The sequence below is a fragment of the Semicossyphus pulcher genome, unplaced genomic scaffold (assembly GCF_022749685.1).
Source record: "Semicossyphus pulcher isolate SPU_LCO1_2020_fin unplaced genomic scaffold, fSemPul1.0.p SCAF_8, whole genome shotgun sequence".
NCBI lineage: Eukaryota > Metazoa > Chordata > Actinopteri > Labriformes > Labridae > Semicossyphus > Semicossyphus pulcher.
Window position 1 is genome coordinate 9,528,436 of NW_027211759.1, and position 22,395 is coordinate 9,550,830.

Sequence of the window (22,395 nt, forward strand, 5' to 3'; positions counted from 1 at the left end):
GGTTTGAGGAAGAAAATTACGTCCATAGGGTTAAATTGCACTTACTAAAGCGCATTGTCGAGAAAGTCTAGCTTGGGATTACGTGTTTGGTGTTTATTATTTGGAATTACGCAGAGTTTCTTCCTCTTTGCTCAACATTTGATATAAAACTCTACTCGACTGATGCCTGTTTCTCTCCTCTCAGGAAACTGTCACCGAGTCCAATAATGTTGTAAAAAGGGAGGCTGGCTATTGAGTTAGTTATCTGATGGGAGGCTTGGAGAATCTGTGTGTGTGTGTGTCTGTGTGTATGTGTGTAGCAACGTAGGGGGTGCTGCCTGCCTGTCGCCGAGTCCGTCCTGAACTCACTGAGCCAAACTGCCGCAGGAAGAATCTGTGCCCCCGTGTACTACAATATCCTGTTTGGACTCAAGCTGCTCTCCCCACTCCTACACACACACACACACACACACACACACACACTTAGCCTGCTCATACATCACATTCAAGCCCCCGGCGGAAAACGTACAGCTTTGTTTTTGTTGCTTTTTTGCACACACTTCGGCGGCGCTGCTCTGCAGATCATGTGAGGCTGGAACACAGTTTGAGGGTGGAGAGAAGCAAGTGTGTGCGTGCGTGTGTGTGTGTGTGGAGGGGGGATGGACAGCAGGCTGAAGTTGTTGCTCAGCAGTGTAAATTTGGACCCTGAATGAATCACATGTTAAAGTGTTAAAGCATTTGGATTACAGAGAGGGAAGTACGGTGCTTGGTTTAAGCGTGTCAAGCTGCGTGTGTGCAATAAAGATTTACACACATGCACACACACACACATCTACGTAGTAATAATACAATGGGAGGGCAGGGGGATCACAGCGCAGCAGCCATGCCCCCAGCTTTCCATTCATTTTAATATCTGCTCGAGTGTACAGAGTGTGTCAGTCTGCATACAAACAAAGCAGGAGAGGAGAGGTCGGAGTGAGCGCTCCTGTGTGCACGGAGCAGCTCTGCTTCCCGTAAGCAGCCGATAAAAATTACAAGAAAAAAAAAAAAAAAAGGCGGCTGGCCCGGAGGCAGATACCTCACTTCCCAACAGAGCACGGTGCATTTCCTGAAACTGACAACTGCTAGGACTAGGACTGAGGCCAGGCCGAACGGGAAAGAGAGAGACAAGGGAATGAGAGAGAGAGAGAGAGAGAGAGAGTGGAGGCGGGAAAGAGAAAAGAGAGAGAGGACTACTTGACCTACAGAGCAGTCAGGGGAAAATTGTAAATACTGCAGAATAGAGCTTGCAGATTCACAGAATCACACACGCTTCTAGCTTTTTTATCAGGCTTCTTCCACAACCACAACCACTCCCTCGTTCTCTTTTCTTTTGAAAGATAAAAGTGGCCTTCTCAGATTCTTTATCTCTGTTATCAACTGTTTTGGAACTGCCTCACCACAGCTATTGAACAACACTCTCTCTGGTCTCTCTCTGCAGAACAGAACAGTGGGATGGAAATACAATGAGTCGTAGGCAGAGGAGAGGTTGACTGGGTAAGCGGCGGCGATGGTGGTGGTGATGGTGTTGATGGTGTTGGTAATGGGCACGCCCGGCTGCAGACACCAAACTCGTGAAAACAACACTTCCACTTAACTCAACCCTACACTTACAGCTTCCTCCTTACTCTCTGTGGAAGTCCAGCAGAGGCCAAACGATCAAATCTGCACTGAAATATAAAAGAGAAATGGATCAGTCATTGTAGTCTGTCTGTCAGTGAGGAGACGTGAAGCGACGGGAGGAGTGGTGTTGCTTCAGCACAGCCTGCTGGTCACAGAGGGGATGTATTCACTCTGCAGCTCCCCTCCTCCACACTGCAGCTCTGCTGACGTTTGGCTTTTTTACGCTGCTGTTATTTCAGCATTTCAGCCCAACGTTACCTCTTTATCACCGATGAAACAAGCATAATTAAAAAGATAAGCATAAGACATTTTAAAGCATTTATGAGCATAAGAGTGGAGTTAGTTCTACTGTAGTTTGGAGAGTATTCACAAACACACTTGGTGTACTTTTGGGCGTTGCTAGAAGAAAATCCTCTTCTCTTGTTGGAAAAAGTCTCAACCTCTTCTGGTTTGTTTAAAATGATTTTAGATGTACTATATTTTTAGTTGAATCATGCGTCCACTTTTAGATACAGGGACCTGTTTTTGCATCAATTTAGCAACTTTAATTTCACATTAAGTTAAAAACAAGTCTAAATATTTTTGCACAGTTCTAAAAAAAGATGTGATTACCGGGGCTGAAATTAAAAGTTAAGGAACACAGGGTTTAGGATTTTCTGGAAGCTTTTATTTTGTAGTATCCAGAGGTGCATTTTAAGATGTAGTCAGGGCACACACATGCTATTACAATTATTTCTAGGCTTTGAATGAAACTATTCTGAGAGCACAAAACAAGAAAGAGGGATCCTTTATTTTACGATCTTACTTCTGTTATTCCTTGCAGTTTGTTGACTCGCACAGAAACATAATTTAACCACATATGTAAAGGAAATGTTTTACAAACAGACTGCCTTTTAAATAAATGATAAAACTTTTTTTTACCATTGTACTTTAGTACTGACACAACACTAAAATATCTTTTCTATCTTGTCGATCTGTTTAGTGTGAGTCATCTTCTTTGATGTGTGTTCCTCCCCCACCCTCTGACTCAGTCTGTAACCGTGGATGTGAGACCCTGCCCTGCTCCGACAAACACCAGCACTTATAGTATTATCATGATGTAACAGTGGAACACTATTATAGCCTCTGTTACCAGTGAAATGTCTCAGAATCGGATTAAAGTAGGTTTACACACACACACACACACACACACAAGGAATTCGACTTGGTGTTTTGGTGCAGAACAATGAACATAGCTGTAGAACAAAGTCAGTTAAACGCTGTGTAACAGTCGTACTCCCGCTGTGGGGAACTTGAATAGAATAAGATAAAAAAAGACAATAAGAATAAAATATAAAAAAGCAGTATAATACACGATGTGTGTAATTAAAGAGCTGTGCAATGATGATGTGAGTGCAAATATTAAACAGGATAAAATGAAAAACCATGATTTAATATGGTGTCCTCCTCTGTACACACACACACACACACTCTTAAAGGCCTTTCTGTATTTGCACTGCAGTCTGTGTTTGCTTGATGAATTTCACTGTTGATTGTATTATTATAGTGGCATGTATCACACCATGGCCATCTAAAACACATGTAAGGCCGAGTGTGGGTGATTAAATATTACAGTTCACTCACTTTTCTTTTACATTTTTAGACTTAAGTTATAGATTTTATTTTTTAGTATTATTTTATTTATATATAATTTAGTAATAAATGAAGCTTCATATTAGTTCATGCAGGACACGGAAGTCATCCGCCCCAGCTGTAATCAGCTGCTGATTGAATCATTGTTTCTAATCAGTAACACACCAATCACAGCTGCTTCTTATAACAAGGGCGGCCCTTTTAAATGCAACTTCCTTCTCACTCATCTCTGCTACACAAATGCTGCACACGCACCGCTGCTGCTGCTGCTGCTGGCAATGCTTTGCCTCCGCCACCCCAGCCTCCTCCTTTCTAGTCTTGATCCTTGCTTGTGTTGTATTATCTCTCAGATGTACGTCGCTTTGGACAAAAGTCTGCTAAAGGATACTGTAACATTGTTAGCCTTTTGCCCACTCTGTATACCCAGGGGGTTTGCACTGCGCTACCTGGAAAGCCTTCGCATGCTGCTCGGCTAACAAAGGGAGCAACCTAAGAGCGGAGTACAACTGTATTTCCATTTTGCAATAAACCGTTAAATCAACTTCCTGTCTCGCTTTATTATAGAGCCAGAAAAGGCCTTAAGCAGCCAGTCAAGTTTGTTCACACACAAACACACAAAGATATCTATCAGCATCAACCGCCTTAAAGCAAGGAAATCCAAAATGATATACAGTAATTCTGATTCATGCTGGTGGTCCTTTAACTTGACTGCCGACCCTCATAAAAAGGCCATTAATTGTTATAAGTAAAATCTTTAAAAAAAAAGAAAAGTAATTAAAGATATATAATTTAATTTAATGCATTTGTACTATTTTCATGGCCTATATCAGGAAAGGCCTGGGGCACACACATCCAAAGACACTCTCTCTGACTCCCCTCCCGATTTCTCTGACAGGCTTAAAAGAAAAGGATAAAACAGAGCCATAAAATTACAGTCGTGAGTTGGAAAAGACTTTACAGCACATATACACTTGCAGTATAAAGAGGCCGGCCTTTCAGCACTAAAGGAGACTTATTAAGAGGGTTATTAGTCCCTGCCATGGCCCCTGGAGGGTCTTTCATTATGAACCGGGCTCTATATGGCTCCTATTAACAGCAGTGGAAAAAATACACAGGCGGGAGAAGAAAGAAGTGTGTGTATGTGTGTGTGTGGGCGTGGAGGTGATTGACGCGTGGCTAAGATTTACCTGTCCCCCTACCATGATTTAAAGCCTTTCTTTAACTGCACTGCTTTGAAACATCTGGCTGCAGAGGAACTTTACTGCTTCTTTATCTGCAAACACAGTGAATACACGACGCGCTGCCTTTTTTCTCTTCATTGCCTATCTGTTTCTTCGTACTGCCAAGATGTCACATGTAAGATAAACTCTCCATGCCACATCGTGTCAAGAAAACCAACCACAAACACACTGTGGTTCGGTTTCTCTTCAGCAAAGAGGGCGCGAAATTCCAGTGTACTCTCTGTGGTGGAGCTGCGAACGCGTGAGATGTCGCCTATTAAACAGTGATGGTGTTGTGATAGAGGCAGTACGTGGTCGGCCGACTCTCACCTCCTGCTGTCTTTCTCAGAGGTACAAGTAAAGTTCTGAGGAGTGAAAGCATTGAAACGGTCATTTCAGGGAAATCAAACAAACTGTTGCCGTGAAGTTCAGGTTATTGAAACGTGATGATTCTGGAAACAGTAATGCTTTGATGCCTTGACAGTATAACCCGTGGTCAGGCAACTTTGAAATGCTGCTCTTGTTTAGTGTAAGATCAGAGGTTGGGCATGTTCACTAAATTAAATAAAAGAGGCTTTATAAGAGCTTTCAAACAGGATAATCAGAGAGAGTTAGGCCTATGATGTCTTGTGTTGTAAATAAACTCTCTATTTACAGATTCTACATAGAAATGTAGAGCAAAAGCAGGTAGAACGTAATGCGCCGTAATGACAGCCCGGCTCCCATCAGAGTCATGTGACGATGGTTTATTAACCTCTGTAAACAGACATCTGCATGCTAACAGCTAACAATCTGCTCTAGATCTAAAATTCAACTTGAGATGAACTCCTTGGCGCGTTGTCACGAAAGCCATTCAGCATTTAGATTTCCTGACTTCCTCGAATGCATCAGAAATGATCGATCCGACTTCCTTCCCACTAACAAGCATTTTAAAAGTAGTTTTCTTCTCCTCTTGAGGACAGACCTGATTTTACTTTTTACTAATCTGCATCATGATATTATTTCAGCAAACTTAAGACCCGTTAATTAAAGAAAAACACAAGAAAAAAGGTTTCTGGGGGGCGAAATTTGCTTCACTTTTGTTCTGAACACGTCGCTTCTCAAGTTGGTAACTGGACAATAAACAATGCAGCGCACAGAAAAGGAAGTCTCGGGTATCCCCAGAGGTCCCCGATGGGTTCTGAGATTGATAATCACCATATACACCTGCAACTGGCTAGCAAATAAGTCTGACGAAGAGAGCTTTTATGTTGCCATAATAACTGGTTAATATAATCTCTAGATAGCAAAAAAAGTTATCTGGAAATAACAGCATCTTAAAAAGCAATCAAGTACGGCCTTTTTGGCTTCTGCACTGCTACTTGTAAGAACCCCAAAAAAGACTTTTGTACATGATGTTTAAAAACGTTTTGACACCTTCCAAGGCCTTCTTTGTAAGACCTATTAAGCTGCAGACCAGCTTTAATTGCACAAAGTGAATAACAAGTGTTGAAATTCCTCTGCAGTAAGCCTAATATAAACCTGCAGTGAACTTATTCACAGTGTAGAGTTTTCCTTTGAGGGTAGTTTTCATTCCACTTCCAAAATTAGGTGTTAAATGCATATTTTAATGCAATTCCAGCCAACTAAAATACCTTTATGTCAATATAGTATAAATAACTTACATCTCTCTATCTAAAATAAAGTGGAGGGATATTTTAGAAGAATCACACCTCCTAAGAAAATACACCCAAACCCTCCCACCTCATAAAGTGATTGAAGGCTGCGTCCTTGATGCGATGCCAGGGGGCCCATTTTAGCCAATTCAACTTTGCTGACCAGGACCAAACACACACAGAGGTGTTCATTCAGACAGGTGGGGCGGGCACTCAGTTAGGGTGGAGGACACAAGGACGCACACAAATCCATGCAGCGTATTATAAGTTACCATAAGCATGGGGCAGCATGGACCCAACTCCTCTCCTGCAGGTAAACGCCCAGGCCACTCGTACATCCCTGCTCTGCGTGTAAGAGGGGAGAAACCACAGGGCCCCACAGACGAGCTCCATCAACAGGCCCTCTGTTCATGTCCATGGCCGGAACACTGGGCTCTTAGACGAAGCTCCAGCACCTGGCTGCGGATGGACGCAACATCAGAGGCTGGGTGGTGGCAGCACCGGTCGCCACACCTGAATAAACCCCTCCGGCCCACATCAAACTGCACGGCTGGTCTATTTGAAAACCTGAGAGCACGAGAGTCCAGAGGTAAAAAAAGCAGCCACGAGAGTTGTGGAAGGCTGTAGGATTAGGATTGGCTGTACAAACAGGCCACTCAGGTGCTGCTGCAGACTACTGTTTTTATTAAGAGGAGAGAAGAAGAAAGTGAGCCCTGCACAGGAGGAGGAGGAGAGGAACACACACACTAAAGAAGATAGAGTGTATTTATGCAGGTGCCTCTGATATTGGAGCAGGGAGGCAGACACACCTCTCAGAGACAGGGAAGCATCTATAGCGAGTTTGGGTATCCTCCAAGTAAAGATTCGGCTGGGCCTTACTTTGATTTCACTGCAGTCAGAGTACAAGTCGTCAGGAGGAACAACTGAGGAGTATGTATATCAAAACACACATCTTGTGAATACAGTCACACACTATCATGCTCAATTAAACTTAGAGGTGTGAAAAATGTGCAATATATAGAAACACATATAAATGCCTCAACATAGTTCCTCTTTTTATGGCCTGCTGCCACTATTGCTGCTTCTTGTGCTACTACTGAAACTCGCCTACTACTGTTACTACTGCTGCTTCTAGTGCTACTAATATTGCTGCTAGTACTACTGCAGATACTGCTTCTACTACCACAGCTGCTACTGCCGCTACTACTACTACTAATGTTGCTGCTAGCACTACTGTAGCTACTGCTACTACTACAACTACAACTGCTGCAACTACTATTTGTCCTACTGCCACTACTACCATCCCAACCACTGCTACTACTAATACTGCTGCTGCTGCTGCTGCAACCACTGCTACAACAGCTACTGCTACTAATAGTGCCACAACTGCCACTACTAATGGTGCTACTACAGCTACTGCTACGGCTATTTCTACTATACCACTGCTACCACAACTAAGTACTGCAACTGCTACTATTGCTACTACAACTGCTGCTTCTACTACTACTTCTACCTTACTACTACTGCTTCTACTACTGCTGCTACTACTACTACAACCACTGATGCTAGGCGCTAATGCTACTAATGCTACTAGTACTACTGCTGCTACTACTTGTACTGCTGCTGCTGCTAATACTGCTACTGCTACATCTACTGCTTCTACTACCAATGCTACTACTGCTACTGCTACTACTATGCTACTACTGCTAGTACTACTGCTGCTTCTACGATTGCTAATACTACTAATACTGCTGCTAATACTACTACCGCTACTGTTACTACTACTACTACTACTACAGTGTCCTGAAATCTCCTCACAGAATTCTTGGCAAGAAAAACAAAGATCTAAGTCATGAACAGATTCTTATCAATTACTCACAACTATTTCAGGATCTGACCATGCACACAGGGTTCACGGAGTTCACTCAGACTTACAACCTCCCAGTTGTATGCTCAGTCAACCAGTGCAGCTTAACATCCAGTGTTTCCCAAGGAATTACAGTGTTACTGTGACCAGGAGATGTGTTCATGTTTGTTTTATAACAATTAGCTTACTTACAACTCATACATAATAAGTAGAATCGATGGAAACCTCAGCTTCATCTACATGGAAATCTGAGCCTTGAGAATTGTGTTTGTTATCTGAACTGATTTTTGTCTGTGATTTTGTAATAATTTACAAGAATAAACATTCAGATCAAGAACAGATCAGAGGTTATAACCAGTTTGTTTCAGTTTGATGTTTTTGTGTGGAAATAAATATCCTCCAGCAAACCTAATTTGACTTCCATTAACAGCGGCCCAGTAACTTAATTTTGCGTGACGATGTTGGTTCATTAGGTTAATTTGTGTATTAACCCTCGGTCTTATAATACTGTAACGCATTAAGACAAACATTATTAAAAGAAAACATTACAAATCCTCTAACAAAGTGCTGCATGGATTGACTCAAATTTGAATGAATCTCACATAAAAATGAATAATCACTGATATTGTGTAATTGTTAACAGCACTCTAATCTATGTAATCTAATCAAACTTGCCATTTCTTTTTTACTTTGTTTTGCCCCTTGAAAAGACAGAGCAGCTGTGACATCACAGGGCTGCTCAGGGCGTGTTTTCAAAACAGCAATTTCCTGTGTTAATTTTCCTTTTCAATTGTCCTTTTTTTCAAGACTTTTCAAGAGAAACTAGTGCCAAAGACTCAGGGGGACGACGGAGATAAGTTAGCCAGATGTATGCAGATTTTTAAAAACACTGCTAGGGCCACACACGCACACGCATTAACTAAACACACGCAAAATCAGACTTGCTGATTTCTGAGAAAAGGAACACCACACTTCTGCCTACAATATCATCTTTTGTACCCAACAAACTGCCAAATAAACCAGCGAGAGGAACACCAATATTATAAACTATGAACCCATTTCCAGTTTGCTTGCCTATTTTTGACTCTGACTCAGTCTGACCTGGTTAACAGGAACTCATACTGGATTCGAACCCGATGAACCGCACCATGCCAGGAACCAGCATGCCATTCCAGGCTCTTCTCAGTCTACCACTGTGTACATCTTGGAGGATTTAAGTAGATCTATTAGAGCCACAAAGGTTCTGATGTCATCTCAAATCACTGCACACAGACCAGTCAATAATTTTGATGCAGCAGTTAGAAATCATGTTGGTGAGAGGATTTTTTTTTTTTTGGTCTGGACCAAGTTTTTTGCTGCGTCTTTGGATTTTCCGACCTGCGGTGAAAAGCCATAAAGCGTCCCAGTCACTGATGGTCGCTCGCCATAAAACCCTCCCAGAACCACCAACACCACCGAGGGGGAGGAAAGTCTCTCACCAATTAGAAGAGCAGCACGAAGGCCTTTATTAATGCAGGACGACCAATGTCAAAGCCCCGACGGAATGCGGCTCTTTAATTAAGTCCTTCATGAAAATGCTGTTTATTGGCCTGGGTGTGACATACATGTCATAAAGACGGCTTGCTGAGTCTCTCTTTGGCATGTGTAGGAGAGTTTGCTCCAGTGGTCGATGATCTCCAACAGTAATCATTTAAACACACAGCACAAACTAGTCTCTGTAGTACAGTGTGTGATTTACATTAGTGTGCTCCCATCCAATAAAGAAGTATAATAAAAAATTTTAGCTACTTTTTCACATGCTCTTTAGGTATCACACTTCATCTCACATAAGGACCGTAAAATCGGGAAAATAAGTTGCACTGAAATATAAGTTTGTTTTTGGTTGTATCCCAGAGGGAAAAACGGTTTTTACAGCTATTTATTAATAAAAACGTGTATACACGTTATTTCAACACTATTTCAATTTGTTGTCATTTGAAACATGTTCAAAACACAAATTACCGCCCACCATCTGTTTTCACCATGTCGAGTTTGCAATCCTGCTAGCTACCTGTGCTGTAGCTAGCGGTAGCTGGCAGCCTACGGTAACGTTGATTGCTGTGAGGGTTGTTGCTACAACGGCGATCACAATGGTCCATGACGAAGCTTGGAGCTTGGACTGCGAGGAAAACAGCACTGCGGAATATTGAAAATAGGAGAAGTTGTAGCGGCTTGGACCCACAAACAGTTTCATGCGGAGGTCAACAGTTAACAACTGACAACTTTAGCTAGATTATAGTGCCATTATCTGGTTACCATAACACAGACTGTTCTGACTGTTATCTACTGTACGTAGTACACTTATTATTGATAAGTACCTCATACAACCCCCTTAAAATTCTTATTGAGGAGGCACTAGTTTTCTCCCTGTTTACTAGTTTAGTTCAGTTCACTCACATTAGGATTATTTTGTTAGACATACTAGTTGCAGAATCACCTGTTGTTTGTTTTAGTTAAGTAGGCTAAGTTAGTTTGGTTTTATTTCCAAAGAATAGTGGTTTTCTAGCTCTAGCTTTAAGGAGGAGTTCACCCCTGGAAAAAGCCACTGTCAGTCAAAGCTGGTGTTCTCTGTAATCAATAGAAGCAATAATATTTGAAATTGGCGCCATAGCTGTGGAGAAAGTTGTACAAACAGCTGGTGGTTTCGTCCAGTCTACATTCCTACAACACCCAGTGTGCATTGCGCCCCAACCTCTGAAAGGAATGGCCCAGGACATTGATCGCTGCAGGCAATGGCTCGGAGTGGTACAGTATCTGAAATAGGACGAGAATATCCCAGTGGATTGTCTAAAAAACCTTCGAGTCTGCAGTCAACATTTCAAACCTGACGATTTTCAACGAGACAAGACATCGGAGGCGGGCGTCCTAGATTGAGGAAGTGTAGTTTAGCAAGCTCCCTGGCCTTACGTAGTCTGGCAGAGGTTTTCAAGGGCCCATTGGCGAAGCGGATAGCGTCCTCCAAAGGAACAGAGTGAAATTGCTTTTTATTTTTGCATTACCATAATGGCATTAGCTCCCCATAATAGCATGATAGGACTGAGTTTGAAAATCGGCGAACTGGCCCTTTAAATTCCTCCTTTGTTATATTTATCTTTTGATCTGAGCAGCATCCCCAGGCCCTTCTTGAGTTTGAGTTGGCCTCACTTTTTTGTAAAACAATCACTTTAAGGTTAATATATAATTGAATATATAATTTTTTCTTACTATACTAAACTATACTTTGCACATATATACAACTACACAGTTGGTTTGCCTGCAGAATTTAAGCTACTTGTACTTATGAAATGTTGGAGCACTCAAAATAATTTTAATATGTCCAAGCAAGTAAAGGTAGAGTGGAGGTCAGCAACTGCATAAAAAGCCCAGATTCTGTAATGAGATTAACTACTGAATCCTTCCATGCTCAGCTCTGCTGTCCAGAGAATATGAATCAGAGTGTGACTGTTTTACTGCACCAAGACCATTTTCTGTCTTTTTATGCTGGAAAAATTGGCAGAGAGTCAAGAAACCGGAGCACAATTTGTTCTTTTCTTTCACTATCTTTTCATAAAGCAGCAGCGACCGGGCGGCTTTTCTTGCTGCAGGGCAGGAGGCCACGGATCTTACCCCATCCGTTTGTCTGTGTGCATATGTGCGTGTGCGTTTGTGTCTGCTGCATGTGCCCAAAGTGGGGCCCTCAGTCTGGTTTGTCATTCTAATACTTGGCAGTAAAGCCAAAAATATTAAGAGGATTTATTGGATATGTTCACATTACATTCACTGTTGAATCTTGCATAAAGCCCCATAAAATAACTTCTTGGTCAGCACATGTTCTGGAGCACAAAGTGGAAGAGAAGGGGGGCACGCTGCTGCAGAGGGGGGCTTATATCACAAACATCTGTCAAAGTGACAACACTCGAGGTTTAAAAAGACTCCTGTGACAGAAACCGTGAATGCATTTGAGATTTTTCCTCCTGATTAAACACCGTATGTTTGAAACACCCCTCCGCGCCATCAATGTCAGAGTACAGTGCGAGAGACAGGCATACAGAGGCGGCGCGGACAAAAAGTCAATTTGTACAGAGCTCTGCACAAAAGACGCCAGTTGCTCAGCAGAGAGAGGCCCCTACTTGAGGAGGACAGGCCGTGATGCATGTGTCTCTGCCTTGCAACCCCCTCCTGTGGCGCTGCAGTGGCTTTTCATTGTTTATCTCCGGCTAGCTTGTAAGAGGGGAACTAATTAAGAGCTGCCTGCAGGTGGCCCATGCAGGCTTTTACAGGTCTGGAGAGGAGACGAGGAGGAGGAGAAGGGCGGAGAAGCTGGTCACACCCAGCGGGAGGACAGGGCGACTGCCTCAGGTCACAAGACGACAGAGACTTCTGAATAAGGAGGGGTTTTTTTTCTCTTTTGGGTATCTTACGGGAAAATGGGAGTCAGAGATGATGCAGAGAACTGTGGGAGAAAAAGGGGGTATTACACCATAGGGCAGGCTGAGAGAGAGAGATAGGACATAATCAGTGCAATCACCTAAACAAGGCCTTCCTCTGTTGGGGCCTACGAAGTGAACTTGGAAACATTTACTGGTTCTCAAAGAGGGAAAATGTCAACCTGCTTTGTGGTGGATGTTGTATCAGCAGTTTGGCTTGGGTTTGTTATGATTTCATTTAACTGTGAACCGGTAAATCTCTGAAATTTGCTTCCTCAAAGTGTACAGCTGCACACACACACACACACAAACTGTATCATATCAAACCGAATCAGACCAGAATCAAGCCTCATTTACACAGAGGCAAGTAAACAAATAGTGAAGGACGTGTTTACAGCAGAAAGGGAAGAGCTATGTTGACAGGGTTTAAAAAGTGTGTGTGCTTTTTGTGTTTGGTATTTCAGATTTTTATAAAATCCAACAAATCAGCGTAAGCTGGTATTAAACAAACACAGCAACAACAAAGACTTATCTTCTCACAGGGGGAAAGTAAGCTTGTGTGTGTGTTTGTGTGGACGAGAGTAGGTGTGTGTGTATGTTTTGAGTTCGGGGGAGAAAAAGGCATGATTGCGTGCGGACGCTGCCCTGCACCACTTCCTCTACAGAAGCCCAGAGACGTCACAGCCAGCTGTATTGATGCCTCACACACACACATTCACACACATGTAAGGGACAGTCTGCTTCCGCAAAGTAAAAAAGCAAACAGTGGAACGTTCCAGTCGGAGCTGTCAAAGAGATGTAAAAGTCAAAGAGCTGCCAGAGAAAAAGACGCTGTTTGTGCTGAGCTGAGGAAAGCATCAGCTCGTGTCAAATTGACATTCAGGCTGGATGGTGTGGAGGAACTCCAAAACCAGAAACTCATACAGTGTGTGTGCGTGCAAGTCCCCTCAGGCAATATGGGTGGATGGTGGATGTGGTGGCTGTCTGCAGAAATCCAGATAAGGATGCCAAATGACAGTGCCGTCCCTGGTGGCGTGACACCGCAGGCAAAACAAACCAGCTGTTATGGGAAAGCACCCAGCATGGCCCAAATCTCAGCTTGGCTGTTACAGCTGAGTTGTGGGCACAGAAGCCGTGCGATGGATACAAATAGACACTGGCTGTCTCTGCAGCTGGAAAACTCTCTCGCACACACTTAGGCATTAACAACCAGTGGTCCCACGGCCGCAAAGAGCATGCAAATATGTCAAACACACGCACAAAATGAGGGTTATTAAAAAAACATGTACATGTGTCCGGGCCATGAGATGAGACGTGATGAATTTTAGTTGACAGATAAGCATGAAAGTTCTTTAAAGACAGTAAGCTTTTGATTATTCCTACTTCTGTTAAAGTGGAATAAGAAATCTGACTACATGCTTACGCTGTAATTTACTGTGTTAGATTACAATCGTATCACAAAATAGTTCCCTGGGTGCGGCTAAATCGCGCTTCCCATATACAGAGGGAGGCGCTACAGTCGACAATGTGGCACGTGTCTCTGTTCCCCTGCTTCTGCTATGCACTGTCCTCTCTCCTTCAATAAGAAGGCCAAAACAATCAACAACAATGTATTAATGAGTTGTATTGTATAATGAGCATGACACTAAAACAACAGGCTATGTGCTGTTTTATGGCATATTGTACCAGTAAGTGGTCTGCCTACTTTAAAAGAGTAGCGCCATCTTCTTCTAGGAGAAACAACAGCTACAGATGACACATCTTTTACAGAGTTGTCAGAGCCTTTTTGACATCCACTCAGTAATGAACAATCTGGCAGTAATAAGCATGCTAGCTGGTGAGGGGGCGCCACGTGTCACCTCATAGTTGTGCAAAAGTGTGGGCCCTACGTGTGAAAACGGACAAATGTTTGCACGGCAGGAAGTTTCGAGCATGAAACAGACTCACTTTTAACCACTGATAAAAGAAAACGGTTTCACTTCAAGCAGCGCTGCTATGTACGTAGGCGACCCGGAGAACTGTGCTAATCTCTTACATTTAGGACGTAAGGAGGGGGAGGAATGAGAGGCTGTTTTGCCTTTGACTGCACTTACAGTAGGTCTGCTCTTGTTTATGATGTCTGTTTGTGCACTATAATTGTTACAATTTCATCGAGCAGACGCTTTTGTCCATAGCGATGTACATCTGAGAGTTAATACAACACAAGCAAAGATCAAGACAGGAGGGAACAAAGTCAGTAAGTGCCGACAAACAGCTTCAAGTGCATCCGGAATTGTATGTTTGTATTTTATGTAGAGGCCTTTATGTCCAAGACAAAATAATTCCCCAGTTTGGGATCAATAACGTTCATCTATCTATCTAAAGTAAACATGAGACACTCACATTCCCCAGCAGTGACACACTGATTATACTTTAAATAATCTATGGGGGGGTTAGGGTCGTGGCTACTCGTGGTTCTAATGTTTCGTCAAAGTTCACATTTTCCATGGCCAGCAGACGACATCAGGGTGAATGAAAGGAGGTAGAGAAAAGAGAGAGAGAGAGAATAGTGATTGAGCCGGTACAGTACTCTGTGGAATTCAAGTACTGTGCAGAGAAAGAGTCCTGGACCGATGCCACGAGGGGCCAGGTCAAAGGACTGCAAAAGAGAAAACGGCTCTGCAGCTCCTAGCTCTCGTTTTAGACCTAAAGTTTGTTTGGTTAATCTTTTATCTGAATAAAAAGACGGGCTGACCCTCTGTGGCTGGTGAGCATTTCATCACCTTTTCGATAATTTGAACTACGGCTGAAAATTTTGGGGGAAACTGTGTCAGGTTTTCACCGTACATGGTTAGAACTCTGTGCTCCCCTGAACAAAAGGTGAACCGAACTTTTGTTTTCAAGAGGGCACAGAGAGGAGAAGGTGGAAGAATGGGAAAAGCTGAAAGGGAAGAGATGGAAGCGACTGTAGAACTGTACGGAGAAGGATGAAGGAATTCTGTGCACAGTTATTGACAACATATATCGGCATTCGTCTACATGCACACACGCCAGCAAACAAAGAATAAGACACAAGAAGACTTTCAATTAAATATCAGAAAGATCTGGTCCCATTTCCTGTCGGTGTAGTTGAAACTTTTAAAACATTAGCTGTAAAATGTATTTTTTGTAAAGATTATTTTGTTGGCCTTTTATGCCTTTATTGACCGGGAGAGGACAGTGGATAGTGTTGGAAACAGGGAAAGAAAGAGAGTGGGGACGGGGCCGCCGCATTGAGGACTGAGCCTCTGTATACGTGACACGAGATTTAACCGCAGAGCTAAACCTGCGCCCCGCAATGTGTAATATTTAACAGTTAGACTGATGAGACGGGTACCACCTAAAGACATGACTGTAAATAAAGTATATCATCAAACCGTTGCGCCATTATGGAGAAAAAGCAAGCAATAAAACCAACTCTCTGTTGAGCCAAATTAACTTAAAGTGATGATCTTGAAGTTTCGTTCCCTGTGGCGGCACCTGTGGCGATAAACGGTAATTGCGGGAGCACACTTCCCAGATATCCAGACAGTGTTGCATGTGTGACGTCCACGGTTGGCTCCGGTTGTAACTCTTTATTTTCCTCGCTGACGGTCGCTTTCCTTTTAAAACTGTTTGCCTTCATCTGAGCGTCGACTTTGTTTCTTTTTCTTTGGATTGTCACTTATTTTTGAAGTTGTATCTGTAGTCATCGATCTTTTCTTTGTTTGTTCAGCCATAGTAGATTACTGTTTACTCGCAACACTTGCAGAGACCCGAAAAGCAGCCGCTTAGCTCCGCCTACCCTCTCTGGCAGACCAACCACTGCTGGGTGATGGAAAACGCGTCACTAACTGGGCGCAGCTTGTGATTTATTCCACGAAAGTCGCACCCAACACCTGGTCCATAACACTGCAAATGCAAAGGCTTTCATCAGTGTGCCATAGGCTCGAATACCATTGTGTTACCTCATTCAGCGATAGATACGGACTTAACAGACATTTATTTAAATGAAAATCTTCTAGATTATTACTTTAAATACACGTTTTACCCTAAGGAATATGATCTAGTTATATACACACTACAGGCCCATACAAAGGATTAAATGCAACATAAATACTGCATGTCAATATGTCACAGGTCAAAGGTCAAAATGCATCTTTAAGCCTTAGTACACATGAGCTGTCACATGAGAATAAATTGGATGTGCAACAAGGGATTAACCACATCTATCAAAATATTTATATCTACATGTTTCCACTACAAAAGGCCGACAACATATACACATCATCAACTACAGCCCTGTGTAGCATTACAGCTTACTTAAAGCCTGTAATCTACTGAAACCTCTTATCTTCTGCTTGTAGTTCTATGGTACTTTGTATTACCTGCCTGCTCAGTATGTAATCACCTAATCTGAATGCAGCGATGCTACATGACTCTGCCCCAGTGGGAAAGGCCCTCTGTCTCCGTCTCCAGCTGCCGAGATTATGTCAAACAATAGCGTTTACGTGTTGCCACTGACGAGTATTTTCACATGGCTTATGTGAAACTGTTGGTGGTGTAAACTTGTGAAAACAACATGTGGGATTGCTGGTCTGTTGGTTCTGATGAAAAGACAGGAGTTATAATGGGGAGTAAATTGTTTTGGTAGCAGTCATTAACATGCTCTGCTGCAGCACGTTAGGAGGGAACACCATTAAAAAAACATCAGCCATTCACACAACAACCAACAGCAGTTAAATCTCAATCCTCCGAGGGCATGTGGTGACAAGTCATCCGGTACTTTACCATGTCCTACAACCTATTGAGAGGGATTTCTATGACATTTCCCTGAAGACTAAAGGGATAATCCCCTGTATAACTCCGTGTACCTGATATGGCCTCGGCCCTGGAGAGTCTCTTTAACCCTCGAGAGAGTTCGACAAAACAACTTCATTTAGAGAGCGGCTAGAGGGGCTCTCTGGCCCCACAAAAGGCCTTTAGGCGGTATGACGAGTAGGCAAATCTGTATTATATGTAGCAGAGAATGGAGGTCAGTGCAGGGTGATGGATGGGAGAGCTGTTGGGGCTCCATTGAGGAGCAGAGAGGACATTTTTTTGGGACTTACTGAGTTTTGGCAGTCAACTCCGGCAGGGGAATGTCCTCAGTCATGTAGTCCAGCTCGTCTGTTATGCTGTTGGCGCGCGAGATGTCGATGGAGGTGCTCTTATCAAGATTCTTCCGGACTGCAAACAGCAGAGAGAAGAGATCATATTTACAGTACACTCATGTTGGGGTGGGTAACTGTACACAAGTTCAAACTTGCCTATTACTGTACATACAGAAAAAAAGTGTTTATAATTATTTTATGTTGTTTTATAAGATGAATGTAATAGTTGTACTGCACAGATATACATGGACCTTTACATCATAAACTAATTAATGTATTATTTTGTGTCAAATGATTTTAAGACAAATGTCAAATGTATGGAGGCCCTGAAAGGCAAGTGAGAATATAAATTCTCCTGTTTTTGAAGTTTTTTTCTCCTTCGACAACTGGAAAAAAACCCTCACAAAGAAAATAAATTGCACCTGTTTAAAGATATTTTTTGCTGATGAAAAAAGAGTTTAAGGAAATTTAAGGTAATTTTTCTTAGAAAGAAAAAAATTTTCATCTGATAAAAGAGATAAAACAGCAGAAAATAAAACATTTAGATCAGAAAATTCATCACCAGACGTTTTTCTCATCTGCCTCTCAGAGCTTCCGCACACCAGGGTTTAATAGCAAAGTTACCTTTTCTGGGTGAAAATGTAAGAAAATAACTTCCATTCATTCTCACAAAAAATAGTACCAGCTTAAAGTTTTTTTTTCATATAAAAATTATAAAAAATATTCTGGCAGAACCCCCCTTTCTAACTGTTCTGAAGTGATAAAAAAGTGGATAGTAAACCATTTAGATCAGAGAATGGATCACCAGACTTTTTTTGCCTCTCAGGGCTTCCGTACATATGGGTTCAATAGCAATACAAACTTAGAGGTGCTTAGTGCACAACGTGTTTGAGTGTAAGAAGTAACATAAAAGCAGACACAAAGAAACTGAAAGATACCTGGAGATCCAGGGCAGCTCAGAGTGAAAGATGACCAAGAGTGTTGAGGAGGGCCTGATGACATGCAAAGAGAGCAGAAATAGCAGAACATAAAGAAAAGAGAAGAGAGGGGAAAAGCTGAAGCAAACACCCTTATATTAATAGGTTTCTTCATTGTTAAACAGTTCAACAGATATGCTACATTACTGAATCAACATGGAGGTGTTCAAAAGATGCAAAAACTCACATCACATCAGCTGGGGGAAAAGGATTTAAGGATTCGTAATTATTTATAGGAGGAAACAGAAATTGCAGTACTCGAGTTCAATGGTTCATCTGTCTGCCTGCTGGTGCGGCTAAAAACAACAGCAAAGAATAACATTGGTAGCAGGGTCTTGACCTGCAGTCAGACTGTCAGCGTCTCACTTTGACAAGTCTCTCCTCCAAACCACCAGGCCTCCATTGTGACAAAGAATGGAGGCAAATCTGTGCCCGGGAACAGAATGAACAATCCAATTCAAACTAAATCCATTCAACCTCTCTTGTTTTCCATCATTGAGTTCGTTTGACTTTGTCCAATCCGGAAGGAAGCAGAGATTGAGAGAGAGAGAGAGAGACAGGGGAGGAGAGAGTGAGAGAAAAAGAGGGGGGTAATCAGAGCTAACAAGAGCCACCTTTAGCCTCAAGTTCAGCTCACTGAGGGAGACGTGAACCGGCTTATCGGCTACGCAAACAGGATAAGAGTTTATTAACAACATGTAGCTTATCAGGCATATCAGTGCGAACGTGTTGGGGAGGGAGAGACAGAACAAGTGCAGAGGAAAAAAGACGAACGAGAGGTGCAGAGAGAGAGAGAGAGAGGGTGGGAGGGGGGCTCCATTCAGAGATTCTCACAGACAGAGAGGTGGGTGAGGCCAGACAGATAAGTGGAGCGATAAGCCGGACACTGACCAAATCAAACAATGACCAGTTTATTTCTGACCACTGGAGCTCCACAATGGCTGCTTATCAACTCCACACCCCCCTCCCTCTCTCTCCCCGTCTCTCTCTCTCTCTTTAGTGTCCCAGTCCAGGTCCCCACGGTCCCCTGGGCCCCTGTCCATTCGTACCCAGGCCAGCCCTGTCCCTCACCCGTGGTGTTGGCAGGGCACCCAGTAAAGAAAACAGGCCGGGTCAAACCGGGACCAGAGTCTGAGTTTCTGTGCTTGGCTCTGGTTTGGTCCGGTTGGGGACAAAGGCCCAGCCAGCCTGCGAGTCTAATTAAAATACTGTCTGGGCCACATTAAAAAGGGAGGCTAGCTAATGATTAACACAGAGGAGTTTTTAATAGGAGAAGAAGAAGTACTTAACCAGAGGAGAGGGCTCTGGGTTAGACAGAGTGCAGTGATCACACACAAATATGCTCAGCCTTTGCGTTTGTTTAGACAAAGAATGACAGGTGTATTAAAACAGTTGTTGTTATGTCACTTGAATTTTGGTACAGCTCATGCCTGAACATATGAAATTATTGAATGGAAACTTGAGGGAACTCCCATGAAACAAGAGCAAGCTAAAATATTTCTTCATCTCCGTAATGTGTCATAACCCAATCTGTGAAACCCCCTCTAATGCACCTCAGATTTGATGCAGGAGTCGGGAAGGGAAGAACTCACCTGTTTGTCTGAACATTCGGGCGATACCTGCAAAGAAAGGTGAGATGTTGTAAGTGTGGGAATGCAGCTTGGCTGGTGAAGACAACAGTTTAAGGAGAAATGACAAATCCTTACACCTAGCATGATACAATTCCTATTCTACAACACAACAGCATTTTTGGTGCACAATCATTTCCTGTTTAATTGGAATATGTATGATTTTAGGCTAAATTCTGGGCTGAATGCAAAAGTATTTCCTTCTATTTGAAGGTTTTATTTAAAGCAGCTGTGATCAATACAATGACACGATGACAATGTGAAAGGATTTCATGTATTGATGAACCCACAGATAATTATCCTCTAAATGCACTTCCCCACAACCTCAGCCCATTGTTTGGGCTATTCAGTGCTTTGGTTCACTCTCACTGCCCTCAAAAGCATCATATTCGTACGCAGCAGGATCCTGCTTTTAAGCAATAAAAATGTATTTACAGATTCTACATAGAAATGTAGAATATGTAGGCAGGGACGTGGATTTCCGGGAAAGCAAGTGTTCTGGTTTCCGTTTGTAGTACGCTTGTAGTCCGAGTAATATCGACCAATCACGTATCAGCAGGCTGCGGCATATGCAGAAAAAACAGTCCGTGTGGAAAGCAATAGCAGGTGGAACGTAATGTACCGTAATGACATCCCGGCTCCCATCAGCGGCTATCTGATGACGATTTATCTTTTTATTAATCTCTATAAACAGACATCTGCATGCTAACAGCTAACAATCCGTTCTACATCAATATGCGATCCGACCTCCGTTCAACAATTGAGCATTTTAAAAGTAGTTTTCTTCTCCTCTTGAGGACAGACCTGACAAAGCTTCACTTTTACTTTTTACTAATCTGCATCATGATGGTGAAATTTCTGCAAAGGTAAGACCCGTTAATTAAAGTCAGTCACAAGAAAAATTATTGGAAACAATGCAGCACGCGGAAAAGGAACTTGTTTAACGCTAACTGCCAGCTAGACGCCCCGGCATGTTCACTATTGTCCCCAGAGGCTATATCGTCGTCAGACTTTCGCCGATGGGATCCGAGATTTCTGGCTTTGGTTTCTTTATGTGGTTTTATGCCACATATTAAAGCATAGGATCTACATGTATACACCTTGTTTTCTTGCATGCACATACATAAAATATAAGAAATACTGGATAAAATGTGCTTTCTTCCAGTTGTCCTTTAATGTGATAGCTTTTTCCACATCCACTGAAGACATATGCTCTCCTTTATTATCTCAGATCCACCCAATTAGGCAGGCGACTAAACAACTTTTCCCCTCGTAAGTGGTCGCTCTTCAAGTGATGTGCTGCCTTCATGTCAAAGTTTATGTCTTTCCAGCTCCCTTTATGATCGCGCGCTTTGACAGGAAAAACTCATAAAGTGCATTTATTAACCTCCAGTCTGGGTCAATTCCTTCTGCGCTGATGGCTTTTAACACAGGAAGTTAAACCACTGCCCCCTTAACCAAACAGAAGATGATTTTATACTTAGTGGATTGACCTGTATTTAAAAAAAAGAAGCTTCTATTGTTATGTTCAAGGACTGGGAACAATTAGAAACCACAACCTTTGTAAATATCAGGACTTAGAATGAGCCGAGTCAGCACTATTATTTTATGCAAGCTCTTTTCAGCCTGATGACTCAGCTTTGGCTTGAATGCAGCAGTATTGGTGAACTGCAAAGTGGTGTAACAAGAAATTCTCACTTGTAATTTTGATATGCCTGTATTTTAAAGTTTTTTTCCACTCAAGCCCAGTGTGAGGGTCTGTGGCCAGCAAAGGGGGACAAGTGAAGCAGTAAAGAGCTTGTAACCATGACCTCTAATCACCACTGAGACAGTAATGGCCTCCATCTGGCCCACTGAAGACACCTGGCAGCCATCTTGGGTCTAAGGGGATCAGGATAGGGCCCCTGTTTACTGTGTGAAAATGTGAAACCAGTACATAACAAATCCTCCCACAGTGTGTGAAGGCCTCCGGTGTTTGGATGAATAGAGGGAAGCAAACTGCAATACTTTGGTTGGGACTCGCTTCGAAAACTACACGTACTTAGGTACTGCTGCGAGCTACATGCTACTGTCAACAAGCTGAAATACACATGATGACAATGTTAACATGCTAACCGTTAGCAGGTACAATGCTTACCATGTTCACCATGTTATTTTAGCATGTTTGCATGCTAAACATA

At 42.7% G+C, this 22,395-nt stretch overlaps 1 protein-coding gene across 1 annotated transcript in view; it reads right to left on the bottom strand.

Annotated features, from left to right (window-relative positions):
* The window catches only part of kcnq1.2 (potassium voltage-gated channel, KQT-like subfamily, member 1.2), a 185,196-nt gene that overhangs the window by 129,655 nt on the left and 33,146 nt on the right, over positions 1–22,395 (bottom strand). Inside the window, exons 11-13 of the mRNA XM_069686663.1 lie at positions 20,180–20,206; positions 18,549–18,602; positions 17,569–17,686 (exon numbers count right to left, since the gene is read on the bottom strand). Coding sequence (XP_069542764.1) covers positions 17,569–17,686; positions 18,549–18,602; positions 20,180–20,206 — 199 coding nt within the window. The remainder of the gene's footprint in view (positions 1–17,568; positions 17,687–18,548; positions 18,603–20,179; positions 20,207–22,395) is intronic.